The 16,618-nt window shown below is 35.6% G+C and overlaps 1 protein-coding gene across 2 annotated transcripts in view; it reads right to left on the bottom strand.

Annotated features, from left to right (window-relative positions):
- DYNC2H1 (dynein cytoplasmic 2 heavy chain 1) overlaps nucleotides 1-16,618 on the bottom strand; it is a 156,224-nt gene that overhangs the window by 24,495 nt on the left and 115,111 nt on the right. For both annotated transcript variants that reach the window (XM_051626994.1, XM_051626984.1), the window contains 3 exons: nucleotides 12,828-12,944; nucleotides 5,259-5,468; nucleotides 3,369-3,458 (listed from right to left, as the gene is read on the bottom strand). In XM_051626994.1, the coding sequence (XP_051482954.1) occupies nucleotides 3,369-3,458; nucleotides 5,259-5,468; nucleotides 12,828-12,944 (417 nt within the window). The remainder of the gene's footprint in view (nucleotides 1-3,368; nucleotides 3,459-5,258; nucleotides 5,469-12,827; nucleotides 12,945-16,618) is intronic.

Here is a 16,618-nt window from a genome sequence, read left to right as displayed (position 1 = left end):
ACTGTAAGCCTCTTAACAGCTGTTAGACCAAACAGCCATCCAAAGGAAGAACTGTTTTTAAGCTGACTTAAAAGCAGCCCAGTCCAAAAGAATGAAATAAGTATTTTCACTTAAAATACAAAGTCCTGTTGGAATAAGTGGTCTGTTTTGTGGGGTTTTTTTAAGAAATGGAATTAAACTCTTCATTTAGTTCTTGTGGTAACAAAAAGTGAGCTCTAATTTGTTGACCTGAAACATTTTTTCAATGCTGATATCCATCTCACATTTTCCTGGGCTGCTGTTTTGCCTCCTAATAGCTGTTGTTCTGGGTCACCTCTCTCTCTCCTGCTGGTATCCATAGCCACAAGAAGAGACTTATCTAAAGTTTGGGATGGACTTAAATTCCATCATACACTGATGTATATTATTGCTGAACTATAATCAAGGGCCATGAGAGAGGGAAACAACAGAATACATCTAAAGTGCCACCATGAGGAAACTGGGAGTATAAGGACCAAGAATTGGAACCAACAGAATCTATGATGATTCATAAGCTTCAAATCTTTATGTTGACAGCAAGGAAATCACTGCAGACAAACAAGCTGAAACACAATATTGTAAAGTTCAATGCCAGCATTGCTAATTGAAAGTACTAAGAACTCTTCATCATAAAAAAGTGTTCAATACACAGAATTTTCCCTTTTATTTAAAGCAAAAGATAACTTCCAAATGGCAGGAATTGCACCTGGGAAGAAAGCATGTATTTTCATCAGCTCTATCACCACAACATAATACACAGAAAAACATGGCTCTGTTATGTTTTGCATATAGTGATGTGTTCATACACTAAGGCAGATTTCCTTTTTTTATTTTGCTTTTGAATTCAGACCTGAGAAATGCAACACCTGTTGTTTTTCTGTCTGTTGTTGTGTAATGGTCTCAGAACATCTTTCCACTTCTGTAAATTCTGCTGTAATTATTCTGCCATCTGGTCTATACTTTGGGTTCCTCCCCATCCCCATTAAATGTCTGTAACAACGCAGGTGCTGCTATTTCTTTCTGCACTACCAGCAAACATCTTGACAAAGTAGCCTCTAACTAATTACCTCCATAGATACTTAGTGCATCCTTAGTAGATGCAAACTTTTAATATCTCCCTTTTTCAGCTTGAAAAATGTCTAAATAAAACCTGTCTTAAATGGTGAAGGTAGAAGTCAATATTTTATAGTGAATGAAACAGAGGGAAGCATGAGTAATAACCAAAACAACATCAAGATGGAGTTGGTCATGTAAACAAAAACAATTCAAAATATGGCCTTTATTTCAATATAAACCTGAATATAACTGTCAGAGTTATAAGAAAATCTTTATTGAAGCTTCTACTGAATTCTGAATACTAAATCTAGAATTAACTAATTATAAATTACACTAATAAAATCAATAATGAAAAGTCACAAAAAGCAAAGTTAATTAAAAAATAATCAAGGCTAATAAAAATCTTCATGTAATATGCACAAACATGAATCAGAATCACATTTAAGGAAAAAAATGTTCAGCTGAAACACATAATTAGAAATAAGCAACAGTCTGGTAAAATACATAGAAAAATAAAACCACAGAAATTGTATTTCAGATGTGATCTGACTAGAAGCTTGAAAAGCAAACCAGATTGATAATGTATAATTAGAGATTGCTTCAAATGCAACTATATTACATATTTGACACTTCAAAAACCCATGCAAATTAGAAGAACCAGTATCTGGTTATCTGTCAGTACTTTCTATCATCACTAGCAAAAAAACTAACACCACTTACTTCTTAAGGATACAGTTAAATATCTACTGTAAAGCTCTGCCTTAATTATCTGTCCCTCTCTTACAGTAAATAAGTGATTAAAATTGTAAATTACTTCTTCATAAAAACTTTCATTAAAATGAGTAATCCAAACGTTCAATTTTGCCAGCAGTTTGAACAATGTGAAATAAGATTATTATGATGGTAATATAATGCAGCACATTTGTCAATAATTGACTGGAGTAATATATGGAAATTATGGAAAAAGTTTTTTTTAATATGCTCTGTTGAAAGTCATCTGTTACACTAATTTCATCCTGTTTAACTCTGTCACATGATCTCCACTTCACATGGGAGGTGTACTCCACACAGAAGCTTGAACTCTACTCTCAGGCTTCCATTTAAAAAAAAAAAAAAGTGTAAGTAAGGAAAATTGCAGTTTGGTCAAAACCAAATAAAGGCAGACATTGTTGTACTCTTGAAGATTACAAACTAACTCAGCCACAAATGATGCTTATTTTAATAATCATGACGTAATAGTCAGTCAAAAGACAGAATGGAACAAGTTCAATTCTAGTTGCATGGTCACATAACATCTGAACACGCATTACCACTTGTGGCTATATGTAGACAAATAAAACATTAGCCAAAAGAAATGGTTTGCATAACTAGAATCTTGTTAATATTTTGGAAGCATCAATTTCATAATTTTTAAAGAAAAAGTAAAGAAAAGAGTAAAAGTAAAGACCATGTGCCCCTCAAATCTTCCTTTTGAATCTGACAGTCAATGCTAATGTTCACAGAAATCTTCACATCCCTCTGGACAAGAGTATGTTAATCAAGGTCACACCCAGCAGCTTTGTAATCATTGCCTGGAGGTAACAGAAGATCTGTCCCTCCTAAAGAACATTCCTCTCTGGAACATTTATGCAGTTTTCTCTCTGTTTATCTAACATGATGAAATCTGTTTCCTTAAATAATAATTAATTTAGATAAATAACTCTTCCATTTGTCTGCCTATTATCTAACAATATATACTTCTGTCAATCAAAGTATAGATAGATTTACCTTAACTAAAAATTATCTTCACGGTCAGACTGCAGATTGACAAAACTGTTGCCAGACTCTGCACATGCTATTATAGTCCCTTGTAAGCCTGGAGAATGCAGATGCTTTATTTGTTTCAAAGACTAGTTTCCTATGAATTTCTAAATTAACTCTATTAGAATTGCTTCACTTTATCTCTTTACGCATGTATTTCTACCAGATTAAAGACTGTGTCTTGATTTAGATGTAAAGATTACTCTGAGTAAATAAATCTATCTTTTTCCCCACAGTTCATTAGAAAGACTAATGACTACAATCTAAGATGTAAATCTCTTGTGAGTAACTAACAATGTTACTGTATTTAAAGTTACTGACTTCAAATTACTAAGTCTGCTGCCCTTACATCTCTCTTTAAATTTCCACGTGCCTCTTCACACACCTAAAACTCTGAGACTTAAGTTTGGAAAGGTCTACTGTAGTGCAATTCACATAATAAACCATGACACTGAACACCAGTATGATGAGGTAAAATGACTCTTTTAAATTACCTGTATAGCAACTGCTCGAGCTACAAGACTTCTAAGATAATGCAAAGGGTCTTCTGGACCTTCCCACTTGCTTTGCCATGTGACAGGACACTAAAATAAAAACAATACGTACTGAAAGTATCCATTTCAAAACCACCATTACATTTAAGCTAGCAATTTGAATGAAATTAAATAATTAAATGTATTTACAAAGAAAAAAGGCAATACAAGCAATATAACAATCAAAACACACAACCAGTAATAGGAAGGTCGCATGTCTGCTAACTCTTTTTGTGGCCCACAGACACAAAGTGTTGATGGAAAACTTGCAAGAACCTCTGCTTATCAATAAGAAAACATCAGTAGGTTCTGCAAACACTTCAAATAAGGCTAAATTGATTCTTCCTTGGAAAGGCACAAGGCCATCTTTAAAATGCAGCCAGAGGCTCCCACTCCTTTGCTGCTGCCTCCTCAGACTTGAACATGTGTGACTCTGGTGAAATGAACCTGGTACAATTCCTATGCATGATTATTTACTTATCCTCTTGAAGTGTTTCCAGAACAACACCTGAGAATGAAATCCTGCAAGACTTCCCCATAAAAAATTATCATTGACTTTAAAAAGCAAGGCTTAAAATAGTCTCTGTTAGAATTCCTCCTTAAGGATAAAAACATCAATTGTACTTACTCCACAGGAATTTGTAAAACAAACTGACACTGACTCTGCAAGATTCTGTTACTTACGTGACAGAGAGTTGATGTACAACATTATCCAGAATATACTGCACAACACTGAAGATGCTGATCCAAATAAAGAGTTTATACTGTTTAATATTTACAGTTGCATTTTCAATGAGTTTCAAAGTCTAATAGCATATGTGCTGAACAGACTTTCAGAACTTGATTACAGAAGTTCATAGGAAAAAGTACCTTTCAAAGTAAATGCTTCATGTGCATCTTTTATAGATAAAAAACAGAAAATATCTTGATCCATGGACATTAATTAATAATTAATTGAATAAACTAGAATACATACAAGACAATTAATAAAGAACAGTGAACTGCAGACTTTTTGCATAATTGTAATTTCTTGAAAACTCTTTGCATTTGAAACTATTATCCTTGCTTTTTCGTAGACTCTTTTGCTAGATATGTATTTGCTAGGTATGTACAGGCAACTCACCAATCTATCATTTAGAAGTCATTCAGCTAATGTTGCTAATCTATCACTCTAAATTACTCTAAGTTTAAAGTAATAGCGTAGCTAATTGTTAGTATGGAAGCATATTTCAGATGTACACTAACATACCAATTTTGCACGATAAGGCACATTGCTGAAACCACTACAAGCCATACGTTTATGGAGTTTCACATTTCTATTAGTAATCTAGCAGTTTCTTCACGTGTTATAATCTTAAAAGAGCTGTAGTCTTGGTGCTTTAAAACATAAGTTTTTAAAAACAGTCCTTTGTGTCACATAACATGACCGCACTAAACTAGAACATTGTCTAGAAATACATTAAAACAAATAACTTTAAGATGATAAATATAGTGAGGTTTAGCTGCCATGCAGAGTGTGGCATTAGCCTCCCTGGAGAGCTACTAAATAGATTGCTTTATGGTCACAATCCAATAAAGTGATCTCTGTCAAGGCAAGGGGTAAGTAAGCAGATGAAATGCCAATAACACTTTGTTCAATACATCAGGATGCACTGAACACATGCTTGTGAGAGATAAAAATGCTTTAACAGAACCACGGTTCTGTTTCAGAGTCTCTAGAAGTGAAACAACTCCATTTTAGAAAAAAAAAACTTAGAGGAAATGGTGGCATGAAAATACATATGAGAATTTTGTTTGGTTTCCTTGTTTTTTTTATTGCTTATAGTGCAAATTCATGAAAAAATTTCTTACCTTCTGATTTAGCAGAGCACTTGCTAGTCTTTGGACTTCAGAACTCAGTAATGAGGTACCTCTGATGACTTTACTTAAAGAAGCAAGTGACTGATGTACACTTTGCACAAGGCGAATGGCATTGAATTGTTCCAGAGTAATGAATGATAAGATTGGAGATCCTTGTTGCTCCACAGGAGGAGACACCTTCTGATGAATCAGGTTAGAATTCTAAAAAAGAACAAGGGAAGTGCAGTTAATAAACTCTGGGAAACTATTAAGTTATAACAACATATTATTTGTTTAATTCATAATACTTCAGTTGACCTTGTTAGCGTTGAAGAATTTCAGGTACTCCTCCTTTTCTGACCTTGGATCAAAACTGTAATGATACTCTCAGTATTTTCCTGACATGTTCAATAAAGGCACCACTCTTCTAAGACAATTCCATCTATTCAGCTACTTCAAAAGTACTGGAATTTGTGAAAAATCTTCACTTAGCAGAATCACTGCTTTTAGAATTTTTGTTAATGTGTCAATATAAAAAGCAGCAGTGTACTCAGAGTAAGCAGACTATATTGGGTACTATAAACCATGCTGCCAGGTACAGCTCTTGCTTTGGTAAGACTACATCAACTTAGAAGGAAATTAAATACAGATAAATAATAAAACCAAAATAAATGTAATTCTATGTGTAAATCTAGAGTAACTCAGAGTCTAACAGGTACTGCTGCTCTCACATTGACATTTTTATTACTAACTTCCATTCCATTACAGCCACTGAAAATCCAGATTCATTAAAATAATTCCAAGAGATGGTAGCATTTTGCAAATCTAAATTTGTATGAAGATTATTACAAAAAATATTTTGCTATGTGTTCTGAAACTGTCAGCCTGACATGTGACAAGATGCTGCACTGAGTTCCAGTTATGAAATTGTGAGACACTGGAACAGGCTGCCCAGAGATGTTGTGGGACCTCCATTCCTGGAGGTGTTCAAGGCAAGGTTGGATGGGGCTCTGAGCAGCCTGTTCTAGTGAAAGGTGTCCCTGCCCATGCAGGGGAGTTGGAACTTGATGATCTTTAAGGGCCCTTCCAACTCCAAACATTCTGTGATTCTAAATTTAAACCTTTATTGGAGAATTCTACAAAATGCTAAAAGAAAAAAACCCTGGCCTTTGGTAAAAAAAAAAAAAAAGTCATTATTTTAATTTCTAGTGATTCATTAAAGGCAAAATCAGATTTTACTTCCTCTGAAATATTTCTTCTTAAAATAACAAATAGTTTTCACTTTTTTCAGATTAAATAAACTTCTAAATTTTCACATGGCATCTTGCTTTCCAGAACACATTAGATATCTCCCTCCATAATCATACCATGTCACTGCAAGTTTGTCAGAACTTTCATGTGTTTTTCATGTCTAGCTCATACTGCACCGAAACACCAAGCAAAAATAAGAGAAAAGCTAAGTGAAAGAGTAATACAGATACTTGGTTTTATGACTGACAGAAAAATGAAAGGTAAGTTCTTCCCTCTCATAATATTAAAAAGGTATACAATGAAGTTACTTATTGTTCAAAGTGTCAGAAAGACAATATTTAGCCATGTTATGCTTTGTATTTTGTCTTTGCATGCATCTTGAAATCACAGTACCACTTTCACTTCAATTTTTTTCTGAGACCATAGTTTCTTGAGTATGTATAAAATGTAAGACTAGCACAAGATAGTTGGCAATTTCTTACTGGAATATTTAATAGCACAAAAAAAAAGAACAAAGGCATTGTAGCTTGCAGGCTTTGCTCAGTCCTTTACATATTCTGTCTTAATTCATGAAAAACTTACTGAAAGATAAGGCCTCGAAGTTCCTTAACACCATCCTTTACATAACAGTCTCCTATGAATTGCATATGCATTTCATCACTCTTTTAAATGCTTTCTCCTGAGAATTTGTTAAAACAACCCATCTGTCATTTTTATAGGAAAATTAAACATGAATACTGATATCAGCTTATACATTTAATGTTCTATTACATTCCCTTAAAATCCATTATGTATATAACTCACATCAGCTTAAAAATATCCTCATGACCTGCTTGGGAATTAAGACGAAGAACTGCTGAAGTACTTTTCCTAACCATAAGAAACTGAAGATAGGTTCTAATCTTTAACATTAAATACTTTATTATGCTACCGATATTAAATTAGGCATATTTTGAGACTTTGATCATTTTCCCTCTTTCACTTCTGTATGTTACTATCTCAGTTGAATATTAGATTTCATATAGTCTCACCTAAGCTGCTCCAGAGCTCTTCTTCATTCCCTTCCTAAACTGAAGTTTTTTAAACTTTATTATGTTCTGAAAACTGCCCCCTCAAAAGTGCAACAAATATAATGAAAATAAACTTATATACCTCCACTAAGTCTGCATTTGATTAAAAATTCAATTTTGGTGGTAGGTAGGGGGGTTTTAGAAGCCTCTGTTGGCCTTTTGATGTACCTATTCTGTTTCCTCCTTTGAGAGGCTCTGCCTTTTTTTTAGATATTAGTTTATTACTCAAATTTTTCATTGTTGAAAATACAAAAAAGAATGACTCTATATTTCTGCTTCACTGATTTTCCTTGGTGGAAAAAAAAAAACAAACAGAACTGTTCTTTTATTAAAGCCAAATTTCCTAACGTTATGGATAAAATAGCAACAACCCAATAATTTTCAAAACTACTTTTGTAATTGTCTACAGAATTATGCAACTTCATTAAAATTATTATTTAGCCTTCAATTTATAAATAAAATAAGAGACAAGGCAGAAAACACCATAACAGCTTATGATCATATATTCAGCAAAAATAATTTTGAAGGAGTTGCTTTCAAAGTTTTATTTATTCTAACTTTCATGGAGGTATCATAAAATGCCAGGTTAGAAGGGACTTCAAGGATCATCTGGTCCAACCTTTCAAGGCAGGAACATGGTTTAGATGAGATTGCACAGCACCCTGTCAAGCTGAGTCTTAAAAGTGTCCAGTGTTGAGGACTCCACCACTTCATTGGGGAGATTATTCCAAAGTCCAACTGATCTCATAGTGAAAAATTTTCTTCAACTGGGATCAACTAGGATCCCCAGATGTAACTTGCACCCATTACGCCTCATCTTTTCCATGTGACTCCTCGTAAAAAGGGAGCCTCCACCTTCTTGGTAGTCACACTTCAAGTACTGGAGCACGGCAATAAAGCCTTTGTTTCTCCAGGCTGAACAAACCCAGCTCTCTTCAGCCTTTCCTCAGATGGCAGGCTGCAGCTTTTTTTGTATAGCAGGAAGCAGAACTGAACACAGTATTCCCGGTGTGGCCTGACAAGCACTCAGTAGAGTGGGATGATGCCTTCTTTATCTCTGCTGGTTTTGCTTGAAACCATGTTTCCACCCTACAACAAAAATGTAGCACTGATTCCTGTCTCTCCCTACTAATGACAGATAGCCACACTGTCATGGCAGAAGGCTGTATGGGAAAAGAACAGACACCAGGACACAAGCTGGTTGAAATACTCCAATGGCCCAGCCCTGGCCAACAGGCCTTAGTGGGTCATCCTTCCACATTAAGGAAGATATTTATTTAAATTTGTGTAACATTTGTTCATCAACTTATTCAGTGATGGCTTATTTTTATTTTTTTTTTCAGCGAATAGTCTTTTGTGCAGCCTTATACTGAGCATTTGAGTATGTGAGGTTTTTTTAACTTAATGGTAGGTTCATGAGAGTTTAATTAATTTGATTAAGCTGTTATTAATTCATCCTGAAAGACACTGCAGAGGTAGTTTTAGGACAGTATTCATTAGAAGAGTATTTTCAAATGGAAATAATTAAATTGTATGTTTTCAAATGAAGCTAATACAGATGAAAATATGTCAAGACATTCTGTATTAGTCCAGAAAAGCCAAACAGAAAGAGGAAGATTGTTTTTGTACCTTTCAAAACAGGACTGCACTGATTTGAACCAGACTTCAAGTATCTATTTCATTTAAAGTAAAATTCAATGAAAAATTCCAGAGTCTGCATTCTGGCAGGACTAATAAATCACAGATGAAGGAGAGGTATTTTCCATTATTCTATTTCTATGGATAGACAAAGAATAATAAACTCCCCAGTTCAACAGTTTCAGAATGCCTGAATAATTGGTAGTAAGCTTTGCAAGATACGTGTCACTGAGAAGAAATATGAGTCCTGCAAATTTACAAAAATATTTCTGAAAAAGTAACAACATATAAGTCCTTGTTACTGTATTAATATATAAGAATTTTTTTCCAATTTTGAAGTGTCTTAAATGAAAAAGCTAAAATGTTCAAGGTATACCAGCCATTTTTGCTGTTTAGCCACAAAGATTGATGCTCTGAAAACTGTGCACAAAGGACTACTATCCAGAGAACTACAAAAGAGGTGAGGTTGGAAGGAACCTCTGGAGATTTTCTAGTCCAACCCTCTGCTCAATGCTACAGACGGTTGTCCAGGACTGTTCCCATGTAGTCATGCTTCATATTTTATTACCCCAGGCAGCACGACTTGAGCCTACGAGGAAAAGCATCAAGGGGTAGAAGTCTGAAGGCCAGACAACTCTTGGAAGTCTTTCCACAATGTCCCAGACCTGACCCCCTGGCAAGCAGCAAAACATCTTAGACAACAGATCAGGTCAGCATCTTTCTCCCGACAGCAGGAAGTTGTTGACTACTGCTCCTTACCACTTCCTCCTGCTGCTTCTGTGTGGATTATGTTTAGCTGGCTTGGGGGCTTCATTAGAGAGAGCTCCCAGCCTCTTGTCAGCTATGATGGCACTAAATCTGTTGTATAAGTGCAAATCCTGAGATGGAAGAGAAGCTTTCCTCCTGGTGCCAGAAGTCACAAGCTTCCAGCCTTTGCTGTCCTGTGAGTCTTCACTTCCTGTCCCAACAGACACAGACTCTGCCTGCACCTCCTTCAGGAGAGCTGGGGGCTTGGCTCTATAAGCTGCAGTGTCTCAGAAACGATCTGGGTAATCTATTTCTGACACTGCCAAGTCCACTGACCTCCTGTCACAGCTCCTTGATTTGATGACACAGATTCTCAAGAAGCACACATCCCATGTAACATGGGAGACCATTTTACAGCTTCTCAGTATGTAAAGGGGGCTTACAAGAAAAACCCTTTTTTTAAGGGCCTATGGTTACAGAATGAGGGGCAATGGTTGTAACTGAAAGAGGGTAGATTTAGATTGGCTGTTAGGAATAAATTATGTACTGAGAAGGATGGTGAGACACTGGCACACATTGCCCAGTGAAGTTGAAGATGCCCTGTCCTTGGAAGTGTTCAATGCCAGGTTGGATGGGGCTTGGAGCAACCTTATCTAGTGGGAGGTGTCCCTGCCCATGGCAGGAGGGTTGGAACTAGATGATCTTTAAGGTCTGTTCCAATGTAAACCATTCTATGACTCTGTGATTCTACAATAATGAGCCTGCAGCTAAATGTAAATGCTTGCAAAATTGAGGGGAAAATATTTTTTTTACACACTTCAGGAATAGCTTTTCATTATTTTCTTCTTCATGCCTGGGCAACAATTTTAGCTCATATTCTGTGTCTATTCATTGACAAATAAAATAAATGTATGGTAGCTAACTTTACCAGCAGTTCAACCATTTTCTTCATTCCAATTACCAGGTCTTTAATTAAAACTTCTGAAAATAAACAAGATGCCTTCACTGAGCTATCAATAAAAAATTAGAATGTAGACTGTATGCAATGTATGTGGAATTTTTAAAGATGCCTGGAGTTTTTCAAAGCTTAAACCAAGCACTGGTTGAACAGCCTATGAAAACTAAGTTTGATAAAAGACATTATTATCAGGTATCTCTTTTTATGGTGTGAAGTTGAAGCACAGGATAATAGCAAAGGTCCTGATAGTATGGGAACAGGTTGAAACAAGAGGCCTGAGAATTATTAACAACAAGCTGATGGTCTCCTACTGGTCACTGAGGAACTGGCTGACATTCTAAACTGATATTTAGAACTGCCTAGACTGCTTTTGCTGTAAGACAAGAAGACACAAGCAGGAAAGAAAAACAGCTGAGTGACACAATAAGGTACCTGCTACAGCCTGAAAAATACCCTTCCCCCCAACCGCAGGATCACCCAACCTGTAGTTCTAGAACAGAGGTAAAGAGCTGAAAATTCATACAAAAGGAGATCTCAGATTTGAGGACAATGGTAGGGGAGAAAGATGAGGCCTTCATCAGGTCCAGCTTCCCTTGTCAAAGAGCTGTCAGGCTTGATAACTTCCACCTGGGTGACTAAGACAATCCAGAAATCAACAGGGACTATGTGGCTTCAGCTTCATGTTACTACTCAGCTAATTTATGACGAAAGTTTTAAAGAATAAGGGCTTTGAACCTGCAGTGATAATAATTAATAATGATAAAGAACTAGCCATTACCAATGGGTGCTATTAGTAAGTATTAATATAGTGCAGTTTTGTTTTACTGTACAATCAAAACCTCTACTTTTCTGATTATATCTGTATAGATATACACATGACAGTTTCAGCTGAGCTCTAGCAAGGAAGGTTTGCAGGTCTAAAGATACATTTAACTCTAGTGAGTAAGATGTAACAGGAGTCACATTTAAGTATATTGCTTTTCATATTGGATCACAGATCTGTGTCCATGTTCAGAGGCCACAGATTTCAACATGAAGTTATTTAGTAACAAAAGATAATGTTGACAAAAATTATGTACATTTTAGCATGCATTAAATAAGAATTTAATTAATTAAAAATGCAATGGTGAATCTTAATGTGCTCCTTGTTGCTTCTTTGTATGGGGATAAATGAATAAGGGAAAGGTTTTTCTCATTGCAATGTTGTTGTGTACAATATATGTTTTTCTGGCCACAAGATCTGTGATCTATTACTTATCACTGATGAGAAAAATAATGGCCAAATGTCTAGGAAGGCACCTAGCATAAGATGAGAGGGATCCTTCCCAAGCACGTGTAGTATCTGCATTTCAAATAGAATTCACACACATTACAGCAAAACCGAGACTCACAGTAAGAACTGAATGTCTGGGAATCAAGTTTTACAATATATGTAAAAGAACTCCACCAAAAAGAACCAACCCAAAACAACAAAGGAACAAAAAGGAAGTGATATTAGATACTGCAAGCATTGTAGCAAGGATTTTAATGAACCTCAATTTAAAGTTAGTACCTTATTTCAATATTATACAGAAAAAAAAATACTTAAAATCATTAAACATTGTCTTGTGAATATTAGAGAAATTAAAAGACTAAATTAAAATCTAAATCATATTAGTGTTCTTTCTGGAAACACACAGGATACCAATTTCATGTCTTAAAAGTGTGTTCTCATTTCCATATGGAGTAAAAAGTGAAAACCTACAGGGTTCATAGCTAATTGTATACACGTAACACTTTAATTCCAACTTCACATAGATTTAGTTAACTTTTTCCCTTCTTATGTTTCAATATTCAAGATAATTCCTTAGGCCTTACTTTCAATGTAATTACTGGGGGGAAAAAATAGTTGTCTTTTCAAATTAGCCACTTTCCTACCTGATTAAGTTTTTTCCATAGATTGAGAACTGGAGAAAGTTCAGTAGACCATATTTCTCTGTCAAATTTGCAGCCAGCACTTACTGACCTGCTCAGGATCCGAAGCTGTGAAATGACCTGGGAGAAGAGAATACAAATGCAGATCTTGAAGAAGCTTCTTTTAGTACAAAAGAACCATACAATAGCAAATACTCTCTGACTCATCTATGGACTATACTTTTCTGCATACTTAATTACTAACCCTGATCTACTCAAACACAAACAATACCCATATTCAAATACAGAACATACTTGAGCCTCATTCCTACTAAGACCAAAACAAACAAACAAAATCTATTTTTTGTTATCACAGTAATTTGTTCAACTATAATTTAAAATTAATGAGGTGTACAATTAATTCAGAAGCCTCTTTTCCACAAAATCTACAGACAAAACTCAAGCTCAGCCTTTAACTAGGCTCAATTTGTAAACTAAAAAAAAAAAAGAAACAAAAAGCCAGAATATGGCACTAAATACATCCATTACCTATCAGACATCAAAACTCCAAGAAAATTATAAACAATTCACTCTGATTTTCCTATTTAAATGCATATTTATTAGTTTTAAAAAATAAAGCAACATTTAAAGTAACTGCAAAAATTTCAGCAAGAAGAGGTGCTTGCCGTTCATTAGGTCCAACTGCATTTTTTTGTAAGTAACCCTGGTGGCTCCACATATAAACTGATAATATATTTATAAAGAAAGAATACCGAAATTAAAATTTTTCAGTCATATTGCTGCCTATCCCTTAAACTGTACATAAACCTCCTGGTATTTTTAGGCATTTTAGCTAAATTTTAGTTATCTATCACAATGCAGTTTTCGCAAGACATGTTCTAGAACAACTTACTAATTCTCTGCTCTTGCTTAACTTCCAAGAATTAAACTTGGGAATTAAAAATGTATTTATCATTCACAAGGACTAGACTAGTTCTTAGAATGAGGCAGGAAGTCAAGCTGTTTCTGCTGGATTTTTACTTACTTTCTGTTCTTGGAAGATGTGCAATGATGTAGTGTTTACTTTTTCATTTTCTTTCACTGAAGCAAATGGTTAATATTCAAGAACAAATTCCTCAAAACACAAGATCAGCCCTTTCTGATATGCAGGAAGCAAGCATGATAAGCAAGCCAGAGAACAAGGATGGCTGAAGATCAATATGGATGAAGAGGAAGCGACTGATCTCAAATGTAAAAAGGTAATCCACAGAAGATGGGTGCAAGGATGGAGTATCCAGCAGGCCTGAACTATCTGGCAGGAATTGCTCAGTGTGTTAGGATGGAGTGAGGAAAGTCAAGTCTCAGCTGGACTTTAAACTAGCAAAGGATGTGAAGGCCTAGAAGAAGGGTTTCTGCAAGTATTCTGCTAGAAAAAGGAGTGGGGGTGGGACACAAGCCAGTACTCAGTATAGCTTCTGTTATGGAAAATACCATTTCACCCTCTCATTCTCTTAACTTGATTTAAAACTAATAATTCTTTGTGTGCTCCAGCTATTGCGGATAGCATAAAAGATTCTTGTTTAATTTAGCAAAAAATTATTTTCTCTGATTAATGTTTTGATCATAATATCTTTATCATTCCTGTTACGCTTCCTCCTTTTCACTCTGTACATATGCAAATGTTCTGACAAGCAATACAGATAATAAACACACATTTGTGCCTTCCAGATATCATTCTTTTAGCTATAGCTCTGGCTTTTATAATTTGTTTTTTGGATAGCTGTCTGCCATCATTTGCAAAGAAATAAAACAACTCTATCAAACATACTTTACCTGCTAATTCAGTATGCAGTGCTTCATATAAACTTGCATAGCTATACTATAAAGCTGCAAAAAAGTTTATGTTATTGCTTTGTGAATATGGGGGATTGAAAATACTAAGAATTGTATCATTTTTTAAATGCCTTCATAGGTATAAACACTTAGCTCCATATGCTGAAATGAATTTTAGAAGTAGTGACTACAACTAATTGAAGTGTTTTCTAACTCTAGCACATGGAGTAGCTTAAAATTTTCTAATAGGATTTGTCCATATAGTTTACATAGGAAATACACTATCCATTATCATAGAATCATAGAAGGGTTTAAGTTGGAAGGGACCGTTAAAGATCATCCAGTTCCAACCCCCCTGCATGGGCAGGGACACCTCCTGCTAGATCTGGTTGCTCAGAGCCCCATCCAGCCTGGCCTTGAGCACTTCCAGGGATGGGGCATCCACAGCTTCCCTGGGCAACCTATGCCATGTCTCTCCACCCTCACACTAAAGAATTTTTTCCTAATGTCTAAATTTCCTTAAATTTCCTAAATTTCCTCTCTTCCAGTTTTGATCCAATACCTCTTGTTCTCTCACTACCAGCCCTTGTAAAAAGTCCCTCTCCAGATTTCCTACAGGCCCCCTTCAGGTACTGGAAGGCCACTATGAGGTCTCCCCAGGGCCTTCTCTTCTCCAGGTTGAACAGCTCCAACTCTTTCAGCCTGTCTTCATAGAACAGGTGTTCCAGCCCTCTGTTCACCTTCGTGGCCCTTCTTTGGACTTTCTCCATAAGCTCCATGTTCTTCCTGTGTTCGGGGCTCTGGAACTGAACCCAGTACCCCAGGTGGGGTCTCATGAGAGCCAAGTAAATATCTGTTCTTCAGTTCTTTTGCTTCTACTTTGTGTATTTTCTTAAAATAGCTCAAAAATATTGGGATGCGATTATCAAAAGTTAAGCACTTAAATTAGAAGTATTAAATCAAATTTTAACCGAGTGTTCTAGAGTGCTGTAGCATACTATGATCTTATCAAATAGTCATGGAAATTCTTTAAATCTTTCCATTTCAACCCATTTATTCTCTTAAGTGTAACAGGCACAATGGTAGAGTACCTTAGTACTACAGTTGCCATGACAGCACACTGTTTTCAATTGCCTGTAATTTAAAAAAAATCAATGAGTTGGGCTGAAACTTTGTGCATTGGTGGCTCTTTCAGTCTGAATACTTTTTAAAAAATTTTAGCCTAGAATAGTCACTCACTTTCCAGAAACAGAGGAAAATATATTTTAGTCATGTCAAAATACTCAGCTTGACCTAATCTTTGAACTGTTTTAGCATTCCAAACTCTTGCTAAGGGATTATGAATTTGATAGATAATTTTACATCCATGAGATCTGTCCAAAATTAGGACAGAATTAGAGATTGTAAAATAGTAACTCATACTACTGATTAATTAGGATGACAAGTTTGATTTTAGAACTTGAACGGCATGACTATTTTATTGTCACAAATTGCAGTTAAGTGTCTTAAAGTGCTGACCAGTTTATGCTACTTCAGCTACAGACTGAAAAAGGTTTGCTCAGTACTCTCAAATCAGCCTCTTTCTGAACGTTATGCAAATGAAAAGGGAATTTATTTTTTTTATAGGACCATAGGATAATAAAGGTGGAAGGGACCTCAGAAGGTCTTCAGTTTAGCCTCCTGCTTGAAGAATGATGCACTCTGAGACCAGGGTGCCCAGGGCTTTATCCAGCCTGGTCTCAAAAGTACCAAGTACAGAGATTGCACAACCTCTCTGGATGACCTGTTCCACTGCTTTACTGTCCTAATGTTGAAAAGGTTTTTCCTAATATCCAATCTGGACCTTTCCTGTTAGAATTTATGTCCTGTAAAAGCAAAAGAGTCAGGTGTATGGACTGGGACAAGAATGTGTTAAGATTGGGAATGACCTGAATAAAACCATGAGTGGGATGTATTTCCATATTAGAATTACCAGGTATATC

Source organism: Apus apus, chromosome 1 (genome assembly GCF_020740795.1).
Source record: "Apus apus isolate bApuApu2 chromosome 1, bApuApu2.pri.cur, whole genome shotgun sequence".
NCBI classification, from domain to species: Eukaryota; Metazoa; Chordata; class Aves; order Apodiformes; family Apodidae; genus Apus; species Apus apus.
This window is presented reverse-complemented; position numbering and strand designations above follow the sequence as displayed.